The sequence below is a fragment of the Pygoscelis adeliae genome, unplaced genomic scaffold (assembly GCF_000699105.1).
Source record: "Pygoscelis adeliae isolate BGI_AS28 unplaced genomic scaffold, ASM69910v1 Scaffold45, whole genome shotgun sequence".
NCBI classification, from domain to species: Eukaryota; Metazoa; Chordata; class Aves; order Sphenisciformes; family Spheniscidae; genus Pygoscelis; species Pygoscelis adeliae.
The window spans coordinates 9,819,345-9,843,567 of NW_008825114.1; the positions used below are offsets into that span (position 1 = coordinate 9,819,345).

Sequence of the window (24,223 nt, forward strand, 5' to 3'; positions counted from 1 at the left end):
CAACACCCCCAGGTCCTTTTCCGCCAGGCAGCTTTCCAGCCACTCTTCCCCAAGCCTGTAGCACTGCATGGGGTTGTTGTGGCCGAAGTGCAGGACCCGGCACTTGGCCTTGTTGAATCTCATACAGTTGGCCTGGGCCCATCGATCCAGCCTGTCCAGGTCCCTCTGCAGAGCCTTCCTACCCTCGAGCAGATCAACGCTCCCGCCCAACTTGGTGTCGTCTGCAAACTTACTAAGGGTGGACTTGATCCCCTTGTCCAGATAATTTACCTTTTTTGACACTACACTGGCCCTTCTTAAAGCCAATTTAACCTGTTCTGAAAGAACTGTGTGTTACTGGGGGGAGGGCAGGCTTTGGATTGTGCATCTTGGCAAACTAAACAAGTTGTAGGGTTGCTTAGTTGAAAATGTAAATCCTTTCTCTCTTGCCCAAGCTGGAAGAGTTAGAGGAGATGACTTATTTCAGTGAGTGATTTAGGGAAGTGATGTTAATCTTTACAGAATGAGTTTTGTCCTGCTTTCCCGAGACAGAAGGAGAACTGTGGTGATGTGTGGATCTAAAGTAAGAAACAAGTGCAGTGTTTTTCAGACGTAGGGGTACCAGAAGTCGTTAGTCCATACAGCTGGGTAATTGTAAAGCTTTATTTCCTTTTTCATCTTTTTGGTTTGGTTTTTAGTTTGTTTTACTTGCATGAAAAATACTTTAGTATATGTAGTCTATTTTGAAGTTGTTTAAAAACTTAGAAACAGGTGTGACATGGGAGATATTTGACTGCTTACAAAGTCTCCTATTCTGTTCAGAGTAAGAATGAAAAAGGGTAGCTGTAGTTTAGGAAACTAATTTTTTTGTTCATGGTTTCAGGTCTCTTCTAAATAGCAGTCAGCATAAAAAATGTTCTTACTCTGGGCTTATCTCAGTGTCTTATTCTTGGTGTTTATTCATACTCTTTTTGAGGCTTCTTTCTGGTATCTTCTACCTGCTATGGCATTTTTCACATTTTTGTGTCCCAGAAAGAGGGATATCTTTTCTGTTGAAGAACACCTCATGACCACTCACAGAGTTCAGACCATTAGCATCTCACGTGCACGTGGGTTTTGGTTTGGGGCTGTCACCATATTATTTTTTTTTCCTGTTTGCATGAAACTAACCTAAATCATAAAGCACTGGCTGTGTTCATTGTGCTTTAAAATGGCTGTCTCAGAAAATCTTCCCCTCCTGGAACATACCCAACAGCTACCATCCATTGGGTTGTGTTGATTGCAACTATAGCAAAGGCAGTCCCCCTGGTTGCTTGATGAACTAGTGAGTTAAATAATTGTGTTTTAAATAATGGGATGCTAGCAGACGTCTGATACAGACTCTAGCATCTAGTCATCATATAACTAACATGCTGTGCCGTCTTGAACAGATTGGTTTGGAGAGTAGGTCTGTGTAGATCAGGAAAAGAGGTCTGGTTAGTAACATCTCTTTCTTGATGTAACTGCCATTTGCTTTCATCTTCTTTAATTTTTTATTACTATAGTCTGTTTCACTTTAAGTGGATGAAGCCAGCTGTGCACTTACCCTCATTAAAGCATAGGGTAAGGGACAGTCAGATGGTGTTAGTTGAGTCTATAAATGTGCACTTGAGCTTCTTTTGCATTCAGGGACAATATGGAGAAAGGAGATTGAGGTGTTTATTGAATCTTAGCAAGGGAACATTCTTAAGGCAATGAATGTTGCCTACTTTTGTTTGCCTGAGGGCAGGATCTGGAGTTATTAAACAGACTTTAATTCCTTATTACAAACACGTGGATATATAATGCATGAATGTGCTTGCCTTCTAGTGGGTGGGGAGAGGCCATACATAGGAACTTTCTACCTCTTTGCAAGCCAGATCATGATAAAGAGGAACCCATTCCACTGGCAACATACAGTCTTTCAGTGCTGGCTGTGTACCTTGGGTGGTGTTAGAGTAACAAAGCACAGGCTTGATATGCTGAGTTAATTCTCCATTCAAAAGAGTAGCTTAAGAAGGTTGAAGTGTTTTCATGTGTTGTTGGGTATGACTGAACTGTTGATTGTCTGTATTTTATTTTTGTCTAACAGATTTTTTGTGCGTGTTTCCCCCCCTGCCCCACAACAGAGGGTTGATGTCATGTCATTATGTGATTATCTAGGAAAAGTATTTTGTGGACTTCATAAATTTTACATTGCCCTCTATTTTTTATTTTCATGTCATTTATTTTCTTGAATATTCTTTCTCATTACAGACATCTTTAAAAGACTTTTATTCCTAGGGGATGTGTATTTCTAACATAAGTAACTTCCATTTCTTACTTGCTCTCTGTGGTTTATGGGTGGACCTAGTAAGACCTGGATCTTTTTGATAGCTGCCACCAAGTTGCTGCTGATACATTCAGTTCTGATAGAAACCAGTGACTGTGATCTGATTGCAAATTCAGATTTTATAATGCAGATATTTATACAATTCAATAAAAAGAGCTTTAATATAAGGAATATAAATAATGTTGACTCTGACATGTAGCGAGAAACAAATTTTAGCATTTAAAAAGATGAACCTGCTAGCACAGGCAGTCTTAGCAAGACCAATGGTTCTCATTGCAGTGTTTTTTGCTGGTCTGAGGTAGGAGTTTGTGAGGTGTATTTTGATTATGCTGCAGATCTTCTGCAGAGAGACCTTTCATTTTGGTCTCAAGCGTTACAGAAAAGTCCTCCCCTTCAAATTGCCACGCAGACAAAAACATGTTGTTTCAAGCCAAAATACAAACCACTGAGATTTGTGTCACTCTTGCACTGGGAGGCTGGAGACCACTGATAGCTGTTTGCTAAAGGGCAGCTGGGTGCTAATGGGCTGGCACCCTGCTCCATTCGCACCGGTCCAGGCGCTTCGTTGTGGTGACACTGTGGCATGTGCCTATTCTGCCAGGATGGTATGGTGCACCAACTGCTTGAAGAGTGTCTCTGCTTCCCTCCCAGATGAAGCCTTGCAGAACTCTTCCTCTCAAAATGCAGATCATAAAATTGTGTCAGTAAATACTGGGGTGGCATGAAGTTTCGATTACTGCTGTTTTTTGAGACTTGTTTGGATTTATTCTTTTGAAAACGAAACTCCATTCTCCTTCGTTTCTTCAGTTACAAAAGTCAGTTTAAAATGTGTGAGAAGAGGTGATCTCCAGCATTTTCATGTCTATTGAGGTTTTGTGTCACTACTGTAAAACATGATCAGGACCTCCATGTTAATAACCTGTTTGTAAAGCAAGGTACAGCTTATAGAGTTAGTATGTTTTAGGCTAATTGAGTTTCACATTTGATAGGAAATTTTAGCAGAAACTGAAGTGCAGTGGTGGAGGGAGGGAAGGCGGAAGTCTTTCCCAGGTGGACTTACAGAATTGTCTCTAATGTGGTGTAAGTAGGCATACTCTATCAAGAGATGTTACATTTTCTGTAACGATCCTTGAAATATCCTCAAGGATTTTCCTGCAAATTCCTTTTTATAGACAAAAGTACATGCTTGGAGTTTGGCAAGGTAGTTGCTTTCTTCTGAATGTAGTGAAGGGATAGATTTGTTTATTACTGCTGCAAAACTCAATTGTATATTCTGTTGATGCTTGTAATAAACAGTGATTGCAAATGTAGTCTCTTGTTACCTCTTTTGTGTTGTTAGAATTACTGTAAGCCATTTTAATTAGAACAGAGAAGAAAAACAAGGTGCTGATTCAAGTGTCTGCTTTCAGATGTGGTGTCTGATATTTTTCTGGCAGGATCCTGGAGGAAGGAAGTGCTTTATAGTCAGTCATTGATAGCTTACTGTGACACATGTTTAATTTAGTTATGATTTCGTTTGGATACTTGGAATCCAGAATCATGAGTACTTCTCTTCTTGCTATTGTTCCAGTTTAGAAATCCTAATTTTACACTGTGTTTTTATCCTTTCTCCAGTATTTTTTTTTGTTTATGCATGCATTTTATTTGTATTATCACAAGATGATTTTCTGAAATTGCTACAAACTTCTCTTTTTATGCAAAGTATTGTTGTGCACACTCCCAGAATATCCTTACTTCCCATAAATCTGTGTTTCCGCTTTTACAACACTCTTCTGAAAAGCACATCCTAGTGTGATACACTGACAAAAATAAAAATCTGGATACAGCCCATATTTAAAAAGAAAATGAGCTAGAAACATATTGTTGTATTTGTCCTTTCGCAGCTAGAGAGACTTTCATGTACAAAAGGACGTGTATGTTGTGAGCACCTGTGATGCTATAGTTTGCTTAAAATGTATCCAGCAGAAAGTACTTTTAAATTGTAAATAAAAGACATTGGGTTTTGTTACTGACACAGAGGGAACTAGCTGGCAATTACTATCATTGTGTGCCAGATCTGTCATAAGACTTTCTACTGAAAAGTGGCTCAGAGGTTGCTAAAATTGTGTCATTTGACATCTCTGGCTCAGAATCCACATTTCATGAAATCTTCATCTGTTACTTGTTGCACAAAGCATCAAAGAACATCGACATGAAAGAACTGGGTATTGCTTTGAGATTTTCCTTTTGTCTGCTTCTTTCCTGTGATAATGTTCAGGATTCACTGAACCTTTGTAATGGGAAAATGGACAAAATGGTAGACAAGCTTCTGTTTAAGTTGGGCTTGATTTGGTGCTGTTCCAGACCGTTGACATTACCAGAATAGTCATGTTAACTAGAAATCATGACTTAGTAGGATAAACAAACTATATTGTTCTAAGTGGAGCAATGTAGACTATGAAAAACATTTCTAAAAAGTATTCAAAAGACTGAACTAGGTTGTAATAAGCTTTTGCTTAACGTGTCTTGTCAACTGTAGCATGTACAGTGGTAGTACCCAATAATTACTAAAACCATTATTGTATTTAGAAAATCCAACACTCAAAAGTTCAGAATTTTTTATGACTGAAGTCAGAACTGCCTCTAATCCTGTTCTTGGTTGCAGCATTTTGCTGTGTCTCTACTTTTCTTCTTATCCTGCACTGCACAGTTTCATTTACCTTTCCCTCCTATAGCAAACACCTTTCCCTCCTGTAAGAAATGAAGAAGTCCTGCAGACATCTCCTTTATTGCACAGTCCTGTTGCATCAATACTTACCATGGTTGAGCATTGGAGCCCTTAGATGCAGCCCGCTGACCTCTTGGCAAAGTGATAAGTAGCTGAAAATAAAGTTCACCATGGGAAGTCTCAATCAACCTAGATTTGGTGCACTGAACTCTTCATAACGTGTTTCAAAAATTATACTAAGCCAGCAATTTGCTGGCAGTCTAGATTAAATATAACTTAAAGCAAATTTAAAATATATGTGACTTTTTTTGTCTAGGGGAGAAGCTAGTATTAAAGTTTTTTGTGTTTGGGGTTTTTGGGTTTGGTGGGGTTTTTTGGTTGTTCTTTGTTTTTGTAAATAATCACCAGTTAGAGAGAAAGTTGGCTGGGTGGGGTAAAAATGCAGTTAACCAAATAAAGGTATTTAGTCTTGCTTTGTATTAGCAACAAAGCTTGTAATCCCTGATTTATCTTTTTTTTTTTTTTCCTTGAAGAAACCCTTAGTTGCCATGTAGTAGGTACTGCGAATTTGACATAAAGAAGATTAATGTTACCTTAGAAGAGTCGTTATTAGCTCTTGGCCTAGTGCATTTTGAAATGCAGTTTGTGTGTACTGTTTATGACACAAGGTAATAATAGCAGAATAATCCAAGCATTTAATTATGTATATTCATGATACGTAAAATTGAGATATTTTAAAAATACAGAATAACTGATATTTTGAGAAGGTAAAATGGAAAATCTACATGAAACAATGACAGCTTACAATTCTAACTATAGATCCTTATGAAACTGGTGTTTTATTCAATGTTGCCAATGAAGTTTTTGAATGTAAAATTGAAACAGTAGCCAGCAAAACACTTAGTAGGTGTTTAATTTTACATATGTGAGTAATCCTGGGTATTTCAATTGGGCAATTCATCTGTCTAAAATTAGCTAGGTGTTGAAGTACTTTGCTGGTTCAAGGATTGGGTAAGTCAAAGAAAAAGCTGTGTACATTTAGGCAGCAAGTTAGGAAGAAGCTTTACACATATGAGAAATATTCATTCCCTGGCAACGAAGAGAAGTTTAAAAGGACATCTTTCATTAAAGGAAAAAAAAATCTCAACTAAAACTCATGAAAATAGAAAGTTAAGTTACTTCCTTGAGGTAATTTTTAAAATATCACCATAACAGCTTAGTGCAAAATCAAGAGTACACTAAAGAATTCCGCCCCCCCCGCCTCCGCATTATATGATGGCATAACATGTTCCTCATAAGTGTGAACATGATGGGAAGCACAAAATTACTTTGTTGGACATAAATGAATGAGCAGTCATACAGTAATATACAAAGGTATTCCACTTTTTGACTCACTTAACTATTAACTTCTCTCAAAGTCTTGGTTCAGAGATACATGAAGCCGTGTTCCTTTGCATTTTTAATTAATATGCTCCATTATTGTTGCATTTCATCAGTGACTTTTTAAAATTTCATTTTACAGTCATAATAACTGCACTAACCAGAGACCTAGTTCCATGGGATACCCTCTTTTTCCTTTTCCTTTTTTTTCCTTAAAAAGTAATAAAGTGCCTCTTATTTGCTGGAAATCACCTAGAGTACAATCTATTTAGTATGTTAAGTGCAGGGGAATTAGGAGAGAATGTAGCCAAACTTTCTTGGCAGTAAAAGTCTGGATAGTCACGTTCTGCTTTGAAGCAAGTTTCTTCTTCTTACTCAATTGCAAAATTACCATGTAAATTTAAGAATTGTGATTGCAGGACAGGATATCTGATCTGATGCTGTACTTTCTGAGAGCAGAGGTTAAGGGAGCCAACGCAGTTGACGGTCCTTAGTATCTCAAGCTTAAGTGGCGATGCCTCCTGAATCCCTACTAGTTACCCTGGTGGAACTCAGAACTGCTTGAATGGTGCAGAGGAGTGCAAAGGGAAAGACTAGGTTACAATGAAATGACTCTCCCATTCTCGGCAACCGTATACCTCAGTCTTGTTTTTATGACATTGTTAAAAATAAGTGTAATACGAAAATCTACAGTGGGCAGTGCTTAAAGACAGGGTTGCAAACAAATGTTCTGTTTGTTCTTTAGTGAATTAGTCTTAAAACCTCAGTCTGAAGCAAGGCTGTCACCTTGGAATGTATTTAAAGTGTTTCCTGTGCAATTACATAGCGGAGTTGTTTTGTGATCCTAATTCACGGGTATGGAGTTTCATGGTTATGGTGTTTCATTTTCCTAGCTACAGGTTTTTTTTATAGTACGTGTATTTTTTATAACAGTATAGTGTATGGCAGCCATCTGCAGCTCAGACTTGTACTGACTAGGGTATATTTTTAATGGTACTATCCTATTTAAAAATTGTTAGAATTCTCTGTTTATGATATATACAGTGTGTCTGCAATTTAAACCACTAGATACTCAAGGATTCTATGTAATGACTGTCCCTCACTGAGGGCGTACTGTATGTTTGATAATAGCAGCACAGGTAGAGGTCAGAAATTTCCAGCTGCAAACTTTTTAGGTGCGAGTTGTTAGCAAGACAGAAGTCCATTATTTTAAATAATGAAAAGGGAGGATATGGCAGATTTTGCTCCCTCTTAAATTAAGCTAGCGTTTCTTCTGGAATGAGACAGAGCAGTGTTTTGCGGAGGTGGGCATCCATAGGTACAGCAGCTTGCAGAGAAGAGACTTTGAGGAAGGACAGGGAGTAAGGGAGTGCAGAGAGAACGCTGCTGTGTGTGAATCATTACTAATCTTTGTGTCTCTTGTTCAATCGTTTTAGAACTCATAGATATCACGTGTACCCTGCTGCTACCCGACTTCACCACTGCTTGGAACGTGAGGTATGTTGCACTCAGCGAATGACATCAGAAATACCTGGGCCTTACGTATGAGTCAGCTGTAAGCTTTTGTTTTAAGTGGTAATTAGTGACACAGCAAGAGCTTTTCAGCTAAGGAGTGCTGGAGGAATGTTAAAAATCTCTTGTGTCCTGTATGCCTTGCAGATAGTTTCAGGCTACTTTTGTTTCCTGTCTTCCCCCCCCTGCCCCCCCTATAGTGCAGGCTAAAGGTTACACTGCTGTATGTGAAGGCACATGTTTGGCCCACATTTTTGGGGGATGTAAGTCCCATTGAACTGCCACTCATCCTTCCTTCTGTCAGTTAAGGAAGGCCGTTTGTAACCTTTAGATTGGCATATCCTTTTCGCTGAATCACATAGTGCCCAACTGACGTCTGCTGTCTGTCTTCCATATTTTCATTTTACGCCTCTTTGAATATTATACCTGAGTCCTTTTGCAATAACATTTCAATTTGCTGCCATTACCAGTGCAGCTCGTCAAAGCTGAATAGCCCTCAATAGATACACTGCAAGAGAAGGGGAGGAAGGCGGCTGTCCTTTATTCTGGACGTGTTCTTCCCCACCTTGCTCCTTTCTTGTACCCGTTGGGATTAGTCTAGCTTTGCTGTTGGTCACGCTGCAGCACCTGTCCAGGAGTCATTATGGAGGAGGAGCAGGAATTTACCTCCTTGCTCTTAATGGAGTGCAGAAGCAACAGTTCTTTGCAACCCTGTAATCTGGTAATTTTTGTGTAAATCTCAGAGCTGGGGGAATATTCTCTTTCTGCTGCCTAGGTAATACTGGAGACAATCTTAAAGGAATAGTTTTAGAAGGGGTGGAGAGCTGACAGAAAATTCTATGTTAGCATCTAGGAGGACTCTCATTAAAAATACGACTTTTGTAGTTAAGATGCATTATTGCAGTAGGAAAAATTAACAAAATGACCGAGAAAAATGATGGCTGCAGGTAGCTGTTAGTCCTAGATATGGCAAGTTCAGCTTTTTTTTTTCTTCTTCTTTCATTGCTGGTGTAGTTCTGAAGGATTCTGCTGTGATCTGTATCTTTCTAGCATCTCAGGTCTAAGAAAGGGGGATGAAAGTGATAGCAAAGGGCTTACTGTCATGAAAATGTGTATCTTGAGTAGCTTTCAAGTGACAGAATGGAATCAGGAGCATGTATAAGTACTAGAGCTACTACAGTAATGTAATCTTGTGGTACTTAAAGCTGAATTCAGGTTTTTGTTTTAGGTTTTGTGGATTATTTTTTAATGCAAATGCATCCATCCTTATCAGTCTGGCTTTTTTTCTGCCTGACAACTGGAAGAGTTTGCTCTTATGTACATGAGAGGAGTAGTTCAAAGTTGTAAATGGAATTAAAAATGTTAAGGAATATGGATGAGGATTGTTTTCTCCTTTGTGACATTTATGGTTTACCAGAGTGTACAAATTACTACAGAAGGTGGCCTTGTTCCCCAGATTCTTGCCCAGTGCCCTGGCTGGCAGTCTGTCTTTGAAGCTCGGTTTAGCATTCAGAGAGAAGCTGTTGTTACACCAGCCAGTCAGTAGCTGTGGAGTTTACCACTGAGCCTGCTCTAGCCGAGGGACTGCTTTGCTGAATCTGACCCTAGTTGTTTTAGGCTGCTGCTGGGAGTTTGCTGTTTTGAAGGGTAGACACTTAACTGGCACAACATTTCAGCTTCTCTTCTATTCTGTGAAATTCCTGCTTCAGTAAATTACAGGTCAAGCTAGCCAGACACGTGGCTGAGCAAATGGCCCGTCCCTGGGAACAGGCAGCAAGGACTGTGGCATGCAAACCAGCTTCTCTGCTGGGGTGGTCCCACAAACGGGGCTGAATCAGCAGCAGATGGCAGGTCTTCCACTGATGATGCTCTCCCTCTCTTTCTCTTTTGCCTCACCCCCAATTTTCACATTAGGAATCTTGACTTTGAAGGAGAGGAGTGAGAGTGTGACTCAAGGATGTGCCAACACAGACACGGGGAGAAACTGTTTGTTATTTTTGTGAGCTGGACGAGTCCCATTAAAGCCATGCAGATGTTTTCAGTTATCCTTGGTGTGCTTCAGGCATTAATTATCTCTAGACCAGCAAACTGAGGTGCACATCACAGTCAATGGGAGTTTGATGGTGTTAAGCCTCCATGTATATGTGTGTGTGTTGTTGCAGTTTTGTAGTGGTAGAGGGACTGCTACCGCTTTATCATTCAGTGCTATTTTTTTAGTATCTAATTCCTCCTCTCCTTTCTCTTTTTTCCCAATATAAACTCAACAACCTGATCTAGTTGAAGATGTCCCTGCCCATGGCAGGGGCTAGGACTAGATGACCTTTAGAGGTCCCTTCCAACCCAAACTATTCTATGATTCTATATACAGTCACAGGGTAATGGACAGACTGTGTTCTGCACAGGTACTGGAGGTAAATCCTTTTTCTGAGCTAGTATAAGCTGGGAGCATGATGGATCTGCCATGGGATGATTGTTTTCATCTTGCTCAGAGGATGTTTGTTGTGCCAGATTCATCTTACACTCTCCACACACAAATTCACTGCTTTATTTTAAGGGAAAAAAGTGTCATAGACTCTAAGTAGCCTAAAAAATAAAAATTGTAATAGTTATTTACTGAATAGCAGCCCTGCGCATAGTGTTTCCTGTAGAATTTAATGACTCTTTCATTTTAGGCTGGGATAATCCCTTTTTCCTATGTTGAATTCTCTGCTGAGAGCTTCAGAGATAGTGGTTGACTCAATAGCACTGAATTTGAAGATGCAGGAAGAGGGTTGTTCGAGAATGGGAAAAGGAAGTCTCTTCCTTGGAAAGGACAGAGGACTTGGCAGAGCAAGATGACTGGAGTGGCGGTGTGGAAGGCTAATGAGCATTTCAGCTCAGCTGACAATCATGGAAGGTTGTATCTGGTTAATGAAGCATAGGAGAACATAAAACTTCAAAAGTATTACCTGCTAGGAAGACATAGATAATCTATCTTGATTTTGGAGCTATTCTAAACAATTGTAATATGCCTGCATAGGTTTCTCTCTTATTTATTTATTTTTATTAGAAGTGACTGGGAAGCTACAGAAAGGCAGGGACTATAACCTAAACCATGAGAACTGAGCAAGAGCTAATTGTATGGCGTAGGAAGGCATGCTAAAGGAATAGGAGATGTGTCACTTCTTAGAACTCGGAGGGAAATCCCTGTTATACTGAATGGGCAACAAGACATCTCCAGTTGTTAATCATAATTTCAGTTATCCTGTGTTTTTAGAAGTTGAAAAATCTTCCAAGTTAAAATTACCAAAATCTTTATGTAAGTGATTGTAAAGGAATTGTCATAGATGGTCTTGTTCTTGCTGATATACTTGCTGGCATGTATAATTGATCGAAAGTCAAAAGACACTAGGTAACAAGATGCTCTGAAAAGTCAAACTTTTTCCTATCAGATATCAGTGACTCCAAAGGCGTCAGCAAAAACATAAGGCAAGTCAAAATAATTTCAGATTATCTTTTATGGGAGCTAGAATTCTGAAGGCAGAAAATTATCTATGGTCCACGTGGCAAAAAAGTGAGCTAGAAATTATATATCCAAGTTGGATGTTTGCTGAAAGAGCTTGAAAGAGGTTTATTTGGGAGTAATGATACTTTAGTCATACTTGTGATTGAAGGACCTTACTTGTGAATGGGAGGATCTCTCGTTTGAAAATCTGTGAAGCTAATGTCGCGGAGGCTCACAGAATCAAATTAGGCAGGTGATAGTTTCAAAAATAAACTTTATTTAAACCAGAATTGTTTAGCAGAAAACTAACTAGAAATGAGGCTTCAGCACTCTGATAACATCAGTAAACCACAGGTTCAGGATGGTGTACAAGGAATTAATACTGCACAGCCAGCTTTAGAAATGAGGATCCAAAATGTGCGCAGTCACTCACCTATGAGATGAGGGCTCTCAACCTTGAGGAGTTTCCTTGTGCGGCATCCCGACCCAAGGGGAGAGTCCCCGACTGCAGACCTGCTGCTCCGAGGAGGACCGACTCCACTTGCCCTCTGGTGGGGCTCCATTTATACCCTAGTGGAGTCTGATCTGTGGTCAGCTCTAATCGGCTGAGGGCCTTGACTTTCTCACCCCTCGCCCGAGGTGTATCCGTGACGATACTCACTGCCCCAAGGTGTGTATGTGACGGTCAGCACTCGCCACCGTACAGGCACGAAAGTAAGGGCGTGAAAAGTGAGGACGCAGCAGTCTTAATGTCCCTGGTCTTTATTAGGGCAGGTGTACCTGCCACAGCTAAAACCTGCTTTTCTACCATAGCACTGAGAGTGAATCTTGTCTGTAATGCTCCTCAACTTTGCAAAAGAGTAAATTTACTTTAAGAATAAATATGTGTGAGCCTACTTATTTACAGTTAATGCTTTAATATAGAAAGAGCAACTTCTTCACCAAGAGTTTAGGTTTGGGAAGCTAGGTGGCCTGGTAATCTAAATCTTTGTTAGTACGTGCATTTGTTTTGAGTGTTAGACTGATCTAGACTGCTTTTTTTGTCCATGTGGTAAGTGATTTTTACCAAAATGTCACCTTTTGCATTGCAGTAATGGGGCAATTATTCCACCTGCTCCAGTGTTGACATTCCCTGAATCTTTCTCTTGTCTGCTTTGCAAAGGTCAATGCACTGGCACCAAACAGTCTGGTCAGTCTGCCGCTCCTGGCTGGCAAAAAAATGTCCTGCTGAGCACCTGCTAAAATCATCCAATCTGAAGCATGCTGGAACTTTATTCAGATAAAAACAAATGTCCCAGTAGCTATGTTTCTGATCTCTGCAGACAGTTCTCTACTGACTTCACTAGATATCAGGAGCAAAACTTCCTTAAGGATTTATTCAGCTGTTGGTTCAGTAGCAAAAGAAGGAGAAGGGTCTAGGCTAGTGCCTAGATGTATACATCTCACCATTTTTCTTGAATTTGAAATAATGTTGCTCACTGTTAGTGTTGCCACCATTAGCTTCTGACTGTGGGTATACAGTTCAATTAAAGCAACACAAAGCCAGTTTACCAGGTAGAGTCAGTTTCCTACTGAAAACTTTCGAAACAGACAGAGAATGACAATAAGTGCTCACATTTAAAGGAATATGTCAATTTGTTTGTGAGACTGGGGCCACAACTTTAAAACCACATTGTGTTCTGTGTCAGACTGCAGAGAAGTTTTACCTTCTTACTGGATAGCAGCTTTTTTCAGTGTATTTCCTCCTTGTCCCCTTCCCCCCCGCCCTTTTTTTTTTTGGCAAGAAAATTGATCATCTGCTCTTCACCTACTAGTTCTCCTCTTGCTGAACCTGGTGCTGTGTGTATCATGATGATGAACCATAAATTATTAAAAAACAAACAAACAAACAAAAAAAAACCCAAAAAAACCCACAACTAGAAACAAAAAAACCCACACCAAACCCATGCCAAAATTGCTTCTACTTCTTGCACTCTCTGTTTTTAATTGTGACTTCTGGAGGTTTTGGGAAGTGCATGTTTCCTGTCTACAAATGGTGACTTTGGAACTTACTGTGTCTTTGCTTCAGGGACGCTATCTACTAGATTGGAGAACAGGATATGGAGACTGATGTCCTGGGAGAAACTGGTGGTGGGGTGATGTCTACAAACATGCTCGGGACAGGCAATAAGAGTTATAAAGCAAGAAAGTAGAATAGGGTGTGGGGCAGGGAATTCTGTGCAAAGAAGGCGAGAAAGATAAATACGGACATTCACTTTGCTCCGTCTGTGTCAGAGGTACTCTGGGAAGGTTATGTTGGATGAACATTAAGTTTTGTTAGGGCAAATTCTTTTTTTTTTTTTTTAAACCAAAAGTTGTTCTACACATAAGTAAATTTAGCGATTTCAGCCTTTCTATGAAGTTTGAAAAACATTCTACACACACAGAATATTTCCCACTTCTTTCTAAATTTAGGGATCCTTGATACTTTATCTTGAGCTGTATTTAAAAACTAAAAGTAAGGGGAGGGTGGGGAGGCTGTGTGGAAGAGTAACTGTATTTTCAGGTGTACAGAATGATCTAAGGGCTTAATTTCAAGAAGGAATGTTTAGTCATATATGTAACCCTATTGACAGGCCTTGTATCAAAGAAAAAACAAAAACCAAAAAGCTGCTTGTGTTATTAAGATGCTTTTAGGGTGTGCACATAAAAGCAACATTATTCTCAACAGCCATTACATGTAGCCCAAACTCCTTGGCTTTCTGATTAGTAACACCAAATGTGCTGGAGAGCCATGCTTAAATACAGTTGACTCAGTGATTTCTGGGTAGGTTCGGGAACCAGTGGGTTGTATGTATTCAGATTAAGATAAATAAATCCAGATCAAAGAACTTTTATTGGGCCTGGTTGAAAAGGGTGCGCATATATATATAGCAGTGTGGACTGGGTTAAGCCACTGAAGGCTTCTTAAACTCTTGTAGTTTGACAGGGAAGTTCTATTATGATACAAAGGAAATGCCATGCTATTTGTTATTGGTATTTGTGTTCTGTTTTCAGGTTACTTCTTTTATTCATACAAATTTATTTTATCTTTTGTAGGAAAGAATTAATACTGTCTGGCACTTTAAATCCACTTAAAGATTTGCATCTTGGAAAACTGGCGTTAACCAAGTTTCCAAAGAGTCCAGAAACATGGATTCATAGGTTTGTTTCCCTTCTGTTGCCTCCTCGAACATAAACCTTTTTCCTAGGTTTTTTTTTTCCTGTGCTTAAGTTAAGGAGAGCCATAGATGAAGGAGGATATCTAGAAATATAGCAGATTCTTTGAGCCAGTCATTGTCAAATACTGTGCTTTGGCTTTTGAAGATACCTGCCTGTATTTTACACTTAGAACTAAAATCATGTGCACCTTCTTTTGCTGCATATTTTTTTAATAAACTTTGGAGGTGGGATAAATTTTCTTAAAGGTATATCATGTCTTGCAGCACCTAAAATTCTCGGCCTGAGAATTCTGATTCCATCAATAGTACATATTTGAGCATTGTGGGTTTCTCCCTCTTTCCAAAAAAAACAACTTACTACTATGTTGCTTGTCTAGGCATTTCAGAAAGACAAGAATCTGTAAGACCTAATCTTTATAACTGAAGTTGGGTTCTTTTCCATTCCCATACCGGTCTTTTTGGTTTGGTGAATTTACTTTTATAATTTCTAACTTAAGCAATGTCATTAAGTCACCACTACTAAGTATTAAAATAACAGAGCACATTTTTGGAAAAGATAACTCCAGAATTATTCAAACACACAAAGCTAACCATCTCAGTCATGACTGAGTGTACATAAAATGCCTGTAGCACAGTCAAGTGAAGTATAGATCCATTGCTCAACTTTGGTTAAAAAAAAAAAAAAAAAGAAAAAATCTTGGGGCGTGTGGTTTTTTTTCATGATGTATTTTCACAGGATACTCATCCTTTTATCTCTTTAAGCCTTAAAGAGATTTGAATGTAACACATTAGAAAGCAGTTAGCAATGTTTGCATTTCACATGTTCAGCTTTAGAACAACTGTAAAGTTGATGCCCCGTTACTTGTACTCTATCAAAAACATAAATAAAGCTTCAGTTGTACTGATAACATATGAATTTTTGGAAGAGGGAGTTGTTGGTAAACTCTCCTTTGTGAGTGCATGAGCTTAAAATTCTCGAAGTTAACCTAGAATGTAATACATTTAATATTCCTAGGTATTTCTTAACTTATAAACATCTACTTAATTTCTGTTAATTTCTTTCTTAGTAGCATTGATATAGCAACAACACTGATGAATTTCTGCAACTTTGGTTTTTAATTTGGTTGTTCTTCAACTGCTTTTCATCATCTCCATGCCACTGACTCATGCTACTTGATTGCTTTGCTTGAAGCAAAAGAAGTATGTAGAAATAATGGGGAAAAATCTTGCCATTTGTCATGGTTTAACCTTTCCTACATGGTAGCTAACACTGGAAAAACTATGATTCTTTGCATGTAACTAGTGCTGCACCTGGTGCCATCCATATCATTATGATGATCAGTACATTTTTATGAAATTAGCTAGAATGGTAGGTTCTTAATATTTATTTACATCTTAGACAACATTTTTTATTATTTCTATAACTTGATCTTGTGCGTATACTGTCAGTATATCTATTGATGGCACAATTGTTACTGAATAATCCTGTGTTCCTTTGCGGTAATTCCAGGAACTGTAATAGTAATAGGAACACGCATACAGTGACAGAATAAATTGGATTTCTTTTCTCCAAATTTATTGGAGAAAATGTTCTCTTAAAAACCTCCAAAATAATACTGTGATATTCAACAGGTACCAAAAATACATTTTAAATCTTCTGAGGTTGTGCTTGTCTTTCTTTCCTCACATGCAAAAAGTCTAGAAAGTAGCTCAGATTTAATTTTATAATTTTTTTCTTCTGTTGTAGCCACAGAGACTATAAAGTCTGTCTCTTTTCACATGCTCCTGTATATATAATTTATCTGAATTCCTTATTTTATAAAAAAATCCTCATTTCAAGAAACTGAAATAATTTTAGGGTCAAAATAATTTGTCTTTTTATGGTTTTACTCAGAAGTCAATGTTAATGAAATAATATTTATCTTTGGTTAAAGAATGAGTCTCTACTCATTTAGCTTTAATGCCTAGACTTCTTTAGAATTTCCCATTTCTTGCAAATCTGCTCATTGAAGTGAAAAAATACTAGATGGTGATGTTTGGATCAAAGACATTTTTTAAAAAGCAAAAATTAAGTCTTCAAAATTACTACATTTCATAAAATAAAGTTACACAACAGTCAAAGAGCATGGTTTGTTTTGCTATAAATCTTTAGTTAAAACAAATGTTATATAGGAAACCAGTGTATGAACACTGGCTTCAATCCACTGCTTGTGATTTCTGCTGAGAAACGCAGTCAGTTTAAAAATTGCATTCTTATAAATTATCTTTAATATTGTCCTCCAATACTTTAAATTTTTTCTTAAAAATAACTTAAGAGAAAAAGACACAGTGTAAATAAAAAATACCAGTGAACAAGGATATTATAAATGCTTTCAAATGAGAGAAAAAGCAGATGAATTACCAATTTTTTTTTAACAGTGATTGGCTTATCTATTTTTTTTAATATAGATATACAATTTTATATATGAATTGCAAAATAGAATTCTCTTTCTAAAGAAAATTAATTTATTATTTTTATTTTTTTAATTGAATTATTTTAACCAGGAGTGACACCTTTCTGAAAGTAGCAATTCCAAAAGTGGTTTTGGAACCAATGTGAGCCAGTACAAAACAGAAGAACCTCTGTGTCTCAGACCGGAGGATGTCCAGTTTCCCAGAGCATTCCACATGGGTCCATTGCAGGTCTCTTGACACATGCTGCTGTGTGGAAGTCTACACATCTGTGATCCCTTTTTGTAGGACCCTTTTGTGTAGGGTCTGCAGACGCATATTTTCTGCAGGATTGAGGACACCTCTCAGAATACTCATCTAAAAATAATACTAAAAGTCAGTCCAAAGTAAAATTAACAAAGTCATGTAGGAATCTGTGATTATCTCAGTTACTTCAAATCAAATATGTATAATTCAGCAGTAAAAACATCTGTTTTAGTTATACCTATCGCCCTTGAAACTGTAAGTCTTTTGCACCTTCTTTCTGCTGGTGATGTACAGAAACTAATTTGGCTTGTAGTGTGCAGTACTGACAAATGTAAGAAATACTCACAAAGCATGGTTAATTTTTTTTTTTAACTTAATCACTTTTTTCTGTCTCATTTTGGATATTTTATTTTAGTGCTGTACAAGTCTCTGAAAGAGGAGCTCATTAGAAATCTCATGCAGACAGTTCTTACACTTTTTTTCATAAATTTGCTCTTTCCTTCTGTTTTCTTTTAGTATGCTGTAAGTAGCCATGACCACTTACAGTGAGCAAACAAACAAATACAGCTAGAGTTAAATTATTTTGGAGTGTGATCATAAAGTCATAGCTTTCAGTATGGGAAGAGTTCAGATGGTTATGTTTGCTACTTACTCATCATCTAGTTACAGTGTAGTTCAGATAATTGAAAGACCAGAAAGGTTTGATTGATCTATATAAATGAAAAAGCATTTTTTTTTCTCTTAAAATTGCTCTCTCACCATTAACACTGTACATCGTTTAACCAGACGATGGGTGCTGCAACAACTAATTCAGGAAAACTCCTTGCCCAGCCTTGTGACTAAAGGAAACTTGGGAGCAGCACCTGTGGAAAGAATTCACCGACTAGTGCAGGAGGAAATGAATGTCTGCTCTGAAGCTGCTGGGAGATATCCAAGCAACTACAATGCCTGGTCCCATCGCATCTGGGTTTTACAGCATTTGGGAAAGCTGACTGTCAAGGTATAATACAGTAGTGAATAAAGTCTTAAATTTCCTTGTCTGAAAAAAAAAAAAACCTAAACTGGTTTGCCAAGCAGATCCTACAACATGGATGGAGAGTATCATATTAAGTTAGCACAGGTAACTAAAAATGTTTTACAAAAACAGGGAAAATATTGCAATGAGTATGTTTTGCATTTTGCTTGCCAGGGTAGGCAGGTTCCGCTCAGCAGAAAGAACAGATTTTTCTTGCCCATGTACGAAGTTCTGTTTGTTGGTACTTAGTGTTAATGAACTTGTGGCAGGAGGATAGATGGGACTGTGTGAGCTGAAATAAAGAAGAGGCAACTGAAAATAATTCTTCTAGCACAAATCTTGAAATTCCTGATAGAGAAGATGGTATCACATGACATATTATTTTGATAATGTAATGCAATGTCTTGTTTTGATACCCTTATTCAGCTTATCTGTGGTTTCAGAATATTGAAGGAACAAGTAAAGACAGCAGGCATTTAAGAGAATGCATAATGGTGCTTGTAACTAGTTTCTTCAGCTCCAACAGTATCTTTTGACAGCATTTAAACTGAGGGCTGATCAAGCTATTTGAGCTCCAGCAGCAACATGTTATGCAGTGGTAAATATTTCGGATCGCATGGTAGTATCTAAAACACTGAGACTTGCAGCAAATTGAATTAGTTAATGTGACATGGTCTAAAATTATATAGTTTTGTAATACTGTGGTTTCTAAGCTGTTAGGTGAATTCCTTGTGAATATTAGGCTGATACAGTGACACATCACTCACACTTCTAATGGCAGCCGTTGCATTTTGCCATCCTGTAAATACATAGGGGAGTGAGGGACGAATTCAGCAGAGGTTGTTGAGTTGGTATAGCTGTTATTTTTATGTCTTATGGGCCAGCTACTGCTAGCAATGGATGTTGTTTTGCTGATGTTTCCTGTTAATTGTCACCTCAGAAACTTTAAAAATAGTTGTATCAGATTGGTAGTAAATAGCAAGTATGTTCCAGACTCCATAAGGGAGACAGCCCAGAATTTGGACTCATCTGCCTAGCAAGTTTGTATGTAAAGGTAGTTATGGAAAACTCGAAGAATTACAGGATTGGGATAGATTGGAGGTTAGAAGTTAGGGTTAAAGGTCTATATTAACAGGAAACAGGGACTTTCACCTAAATCTTTAATAGCTTTCTTAAAAAGAGGGGGGGGAAGTTAGCATTGTTAATTAAAACTCAAGTCATTTTATGCTTTATTTAACAGTAGTTTGAAGATCAGGGTAACACACTGAGTGCTTTTTGCACTTGCTATTCCTTACTAATTTAAATAAACAGAAAGAATTGTGTTGTGATAGAAATAATTTCTCAGAGCCAGAATTAGTCTGGTGGGTTTATTCATTGGCAGTTGTCAATGCTTTGTGTGACAGGTCACAAGCATGCCTGTGAAGGAAGTGTTTTAAATTTGTTCAATCGCTCCCAAGTCCATTTGCCTTGCCTGCCATCCCAGTTCCCCTACTGGTCTTCTTTTTAGGCTGATTACTAAGGAAGTGATAGTCTTCTCTAGTTTTGTCCAACTGGCTTTCGTTACCTCTGGCAAAATTTCAGTGATGCTGATGTTCCTCGAGCAGTGTGTTTAACCCATTGGGAAATCTCCATGTTGACTCTAGGTTTTTTTTCATGACACCACCAATGCATCTCTTCAGATGGCCTAGCAGAAGGTGTTTGGGATGCAGGAAAATTAGGAAAAAGTGTGGAGCATAAAAGATATCGAGAATCTTGAGATAAAATTTATGTCTAGGTAACTTTAGGCAGAATTAGAAAGTGATTATTCGCAAGATGTGGTGCGAGGAAAAAAGCCAATACGGAAGAGGACAGGGAAAAAGCAGGCATTACAGATTTTCACAGAAATATACAGGTTGTTTTCTTGCTTGATGTCTCGTTTTGTACCTTCAGCCATTTGTGTGTTTGAATATCTGAAAAGAATGGTAAATTTCACTGAGATGTAACATGGGAACTGTGCTGAAAAAATAAGCAGATAAAACAGTCACTGTGATTCTACAGCCATTTAGTTTTTGCAAGGTTGCCTCAAATTAGAGTACCTTGTATTATTTAGGGCCACATTTCTGCTATAATACAAATTTTGCCCGTAGTTTGAGGTAATTTTTATTATGCTGTACAAGGAAACAGAGGCCTAGAAACATAATCTGTATGTTGTATTACCATTGAAATAAGACTTCTCAAAACAGGTTTCTCATTTATGAAACTGTTGGCCTGCTTTGGAGGATTTGAGAGGGTAGGTTGTTTGGTAGGGTTTGGGGTTTTTTCCTTTAGTTTGGTAATCCTAATGCTTCTGCAGACTGAATCTCAGTTCAAACTCTGGGAAAAAGATATAAAAAACTAGAGGAGAACATTTTGGCCCTGCAGGACGGTTTTCTCACAGAATAGAGATGTTTCTTCTTTCTTATACTAGACAGTAAAAAACATTATCTTGTTCAAATATAGAAATCTCAATTTGTTTTTCCTGCAGAATTTGAACAACATTAGCAAGATTACGTAGTGTTTGAATAGTGTTCATAATATCAGTTAAGGATTTGTCAAAAATAGATTGTTCCAAACCAATCTAATCTTTCTGGTATTGGAGTACTTGCCTCGGAAAGGACAAGAAAGCTTGACTTCAGCTTTCTCACTTGACAGTACAGTTAGCTAATGGGGGGAAAAACATGGGCTCCAGACACCTACTGATAAGTGAGTGCGTAATTAGTTGGAGAACCAGAGTAAGAGAGTAATACAGTATAGTCTGTTAAAATTTATACACATTATGATGCTTTAGATAAATTGCACAGGTACAAAAATAGGATGTAGCTCAGCAAGGATGGACAACCTTTTTTGTTTTCTTTAGATAGGAATACTCAGCTTCCTAATTACAGGATGAAGAGTGACTGATAAGGCCCTATAATAAAAAAACAAGCAAAGAAACAAGCGGTGGAATGATTGTCATGAGGCTAAACCTCTCTTGTGTGATGTCCAGAAGACAGAAGTATGTTCATAAGACACAAAGTAATTTTTCCTGTAGACATCCCCAGTAAAGCCTTGGCTTTGACTTAGATGACTGGACCTCCAAAGGTACCTGTCTTTTGTGTGAGTGGACATTGCTATATTTATCTCGTCATCCTTAAAAGTTTTTTCCCCAGATACAGTTCCTTTTCATTCCCCCAGTGTCCCAGTCCAGGGAGGAAGTTTTGGGCTGCAGTTTATGGTGAGTAAGTACTAAAGCAAGCACAGGGTCAGGGAGGGTGTCAGAGGGAGTGCAGAGCCAGAGGTTGAGGCAAAGGTCACCGAGGGCATACGTCCGATTCTGGAGCAGGATGCCAGTTCCGTGGTACTCAGCTCACAATCGAAGGTAGAAGAGGGCCCTTTGTGAGAGGTTGTCAAGAGTGGGGAGGGAGGCATTTTCTTATCATTTCCTGTTTGCTTCACAGAAGAATGGCAAAGGTCTTGTGCTGTTCCGTGTGGAAATGGAGAAAACTGGCTTAGTAAGAAAGAACCTCTGTTGGAATTCAGATGTTAGCTGACTCTTTGTTTTACCTCCAGTTGTTTGAAGCGTCTTCCACTGTTACTCTGAGGTTCCTAGAGGAGAGGCTTTGGTTTTTATAGATCTCAAGAAGTTTAATGGCAGTCTTCTGTCTTGCTTTTCTAAAAGAGGTTTTCTAGTTCAGGTAAGGAGTGATGCTGGGAATCGTTCTCTTTGCTTTGTGCAGGGAGATAAAATGCATAATTACAGTGTTCCCCTGTAACTTTGTAGCTTATAAACATGACAGGTAAATGAATCAGATTATTTTGAGATCTAAGTTGGACATAATGTGCGTAATGTTAGTTCCAGCTGAATAAAGACTGGTCTGATTTTTCTGATGTTGCCCTTGAGCCTTATGTTGGTTTTAATAGGCTTTTAAATTTTAATGTTCAGAAATTTAAACTAGTAAGCTCAATTCTGCTGAGAAGAGAGAAGCTGATCTTGTGGTTTAAAGTGCAGAACTGGAGATGGGGAGTTTCAGCCCCCTTAAGAATCCTGTATGTGGGCTGTTATTTAATAGTGCCCTTCAGTTTGCTGATCTGTAAAAGGAAGACAATGCTGGTGTCTCTTGTCAAGACCTAAAAAAGCATGTTGAGTATCTCAGGTAGAAGGTGCTATTTACGTTGTTTGTATTTGCTCTAGTATCTTTTAGAACAGATGCATCACAAAAAGAGTGTATAACTAGCCTTGCACATTTCCATGATTTTCTTTGTGGAAGGCTGTGCCTCTTGGTGCTGCAGGAGAAAGAAGAAAGACTTTTGCCTATGAAAGTTGCTTTGCATCAGCCAGTCCTGTTAAGTGACATAGGTAGCTTAGAAAAAGAGATTAAAAGCAAGAATATACCAGTAAGCTTTTATCCAAAGTCTTTAGAAGTAAATGAAAAAGGTAGTTTGGATCTCTTCGGAGAGTTCAAACTCCAGAGGAGGACCAATGTGAGGAAAGAGGTTAAAGCCTTGAAAGAAATTCAACCATTAGTTCTAATAGAGAATGTAAAGTAAAAGAAGCTTTGCCCAGTAGCCAAACTCACCATCTTCCTAGGAATAAATTTTGAAGGCTTAAAAACATTCAGAATTAAGGGAAAACTTGTAGGTGCCAGCAGTGTTACAAATACAGCTGCAGTCACCATTGTCAGTATTTACCACAGTTACTGTGAAAGCCTTTCTGGGAGTTCACCAATTACCAAGTCAAGCAACTTCATTATGGACAAATAGTTTTGTATTCCACAGGTTCTAAGACTTGGAACATAATCTTAGTGGTTGACATTCTTTCCTGGAAAATGAAAGTGTAAATTACTTTTTTTTTTTAAAGCAACTCACCCACCCTCTGACACCCATAATGCACTAGGCAAAAACTAAAATACTTCTAACTAATATCCATGTAGTTTGGTGTACCCTCTGCCTCCTCTAAATAGTCTTTATTCCTAACTATTCTGAGATTCTTAAACCACTGCTTATTTCTCATCATAAGTGGTTTGTGTTTTTTTTTTCCCCTCACCCTATGGGAAGGTTTCTGAGACACCTACCTTTTCAGAGTTTGGAAGAAGTATAATTCCCTTTGTGCAGGGATGCCAAGATACTTGTCAGCACACAGTGGAAAAGGCTCAGTGATTATTTCATTTTTCTGTGTGCATTCTTAAACCATTACCACAGTGTGGTAATGGCTGAAATCCCCAGAGGAGAGGTTACCTTAATACAGAAACTATGGTGGTAAATTCCTCCTTTATACTGGTTGATAACTGTTGCTGCTTTTTGTTTCAGGTTCTCCTTGATGAACTGTCATCCACTAAATATTGGGTATCCATGCATGTCTCAGACCATAGTGGATTTCATTACCGCCAGTTCTTACTCAAGTCCTTGATAGGCAGAACTGTGACTGACAATAATGTACTGGTACAAAATCAAATGGTAAATGAGCAAAACCCTAGCCTTCAAAAGGAGGAGAGTGCAGGGGCAGAAGCTGCCTGTGTGGAGGAGCAGAGCGTGGATCTCCCCCGCCGTTTAGAGGAAGAGTTGGAGCTCTGCACTGAACTGATTGACACTTACCCAGGGCATGAAACATTGTGGTGTCATAGGTAAGAGGACTTGGTCAAAAGTGTCCTTCTGATTTATGGATTGTTCTCTGCCTGATGTTTCCAGACAAATGGTTGTTCTGATTTTAAAAGGTACCACTCAATAAAAGATTTCTAAGCTACTAAGTTTCTAAGCCTTTGGAAACATTCAAGAGCACTATCAGAGCTGTTGAATGGAAAATTTGATTGGCCTTAAGTATCTTGTTGATGTAAGCTCCACTTGTCCCTATAGTTTGTGCAAGAGACACAAGATACTGTTAATCAGCCCTCTCACACTTAAAATG

The 24,223-nt window shown here is 38.3% G+C and overlaps 1 protein-coding gene across 1 annotated transcript in view; it reads left to right on the forward strand.

The window, feature by feature from the left end:
• The window catches only part of PTAR1 (protein prenyltransferase alpha subunit repeat containing 1), a 38,364-nt gene that overhangs the window by 8,363 nt on the left and 5,778 nt on the right, over nucleotides 1-24,223 (forward strand). The window contains exons 4-7 of the mRNA XM_009328183.1: nucleotides 7,853-7,913; nucleotides 14,491-14,595; nucleotides 18,096-18,309; nucleotides 23,629-23,942. Of these exons, the coding sequence (XP_009326458.1) occupies nucleotides 7,853-7,913; nucleotides 14,491-14,595; nucleotides 18,096-18,309; nucleotides 23,629-23,942 (694 nt within the window). The remainder of the gene's footprint in view (nucleotides 1-7,852; nucleotides 7,914-14,490; nucleotides 14,596-18,095; nucleotides 18,310-23,628; nucleotides 23,943-24,223) is intronic.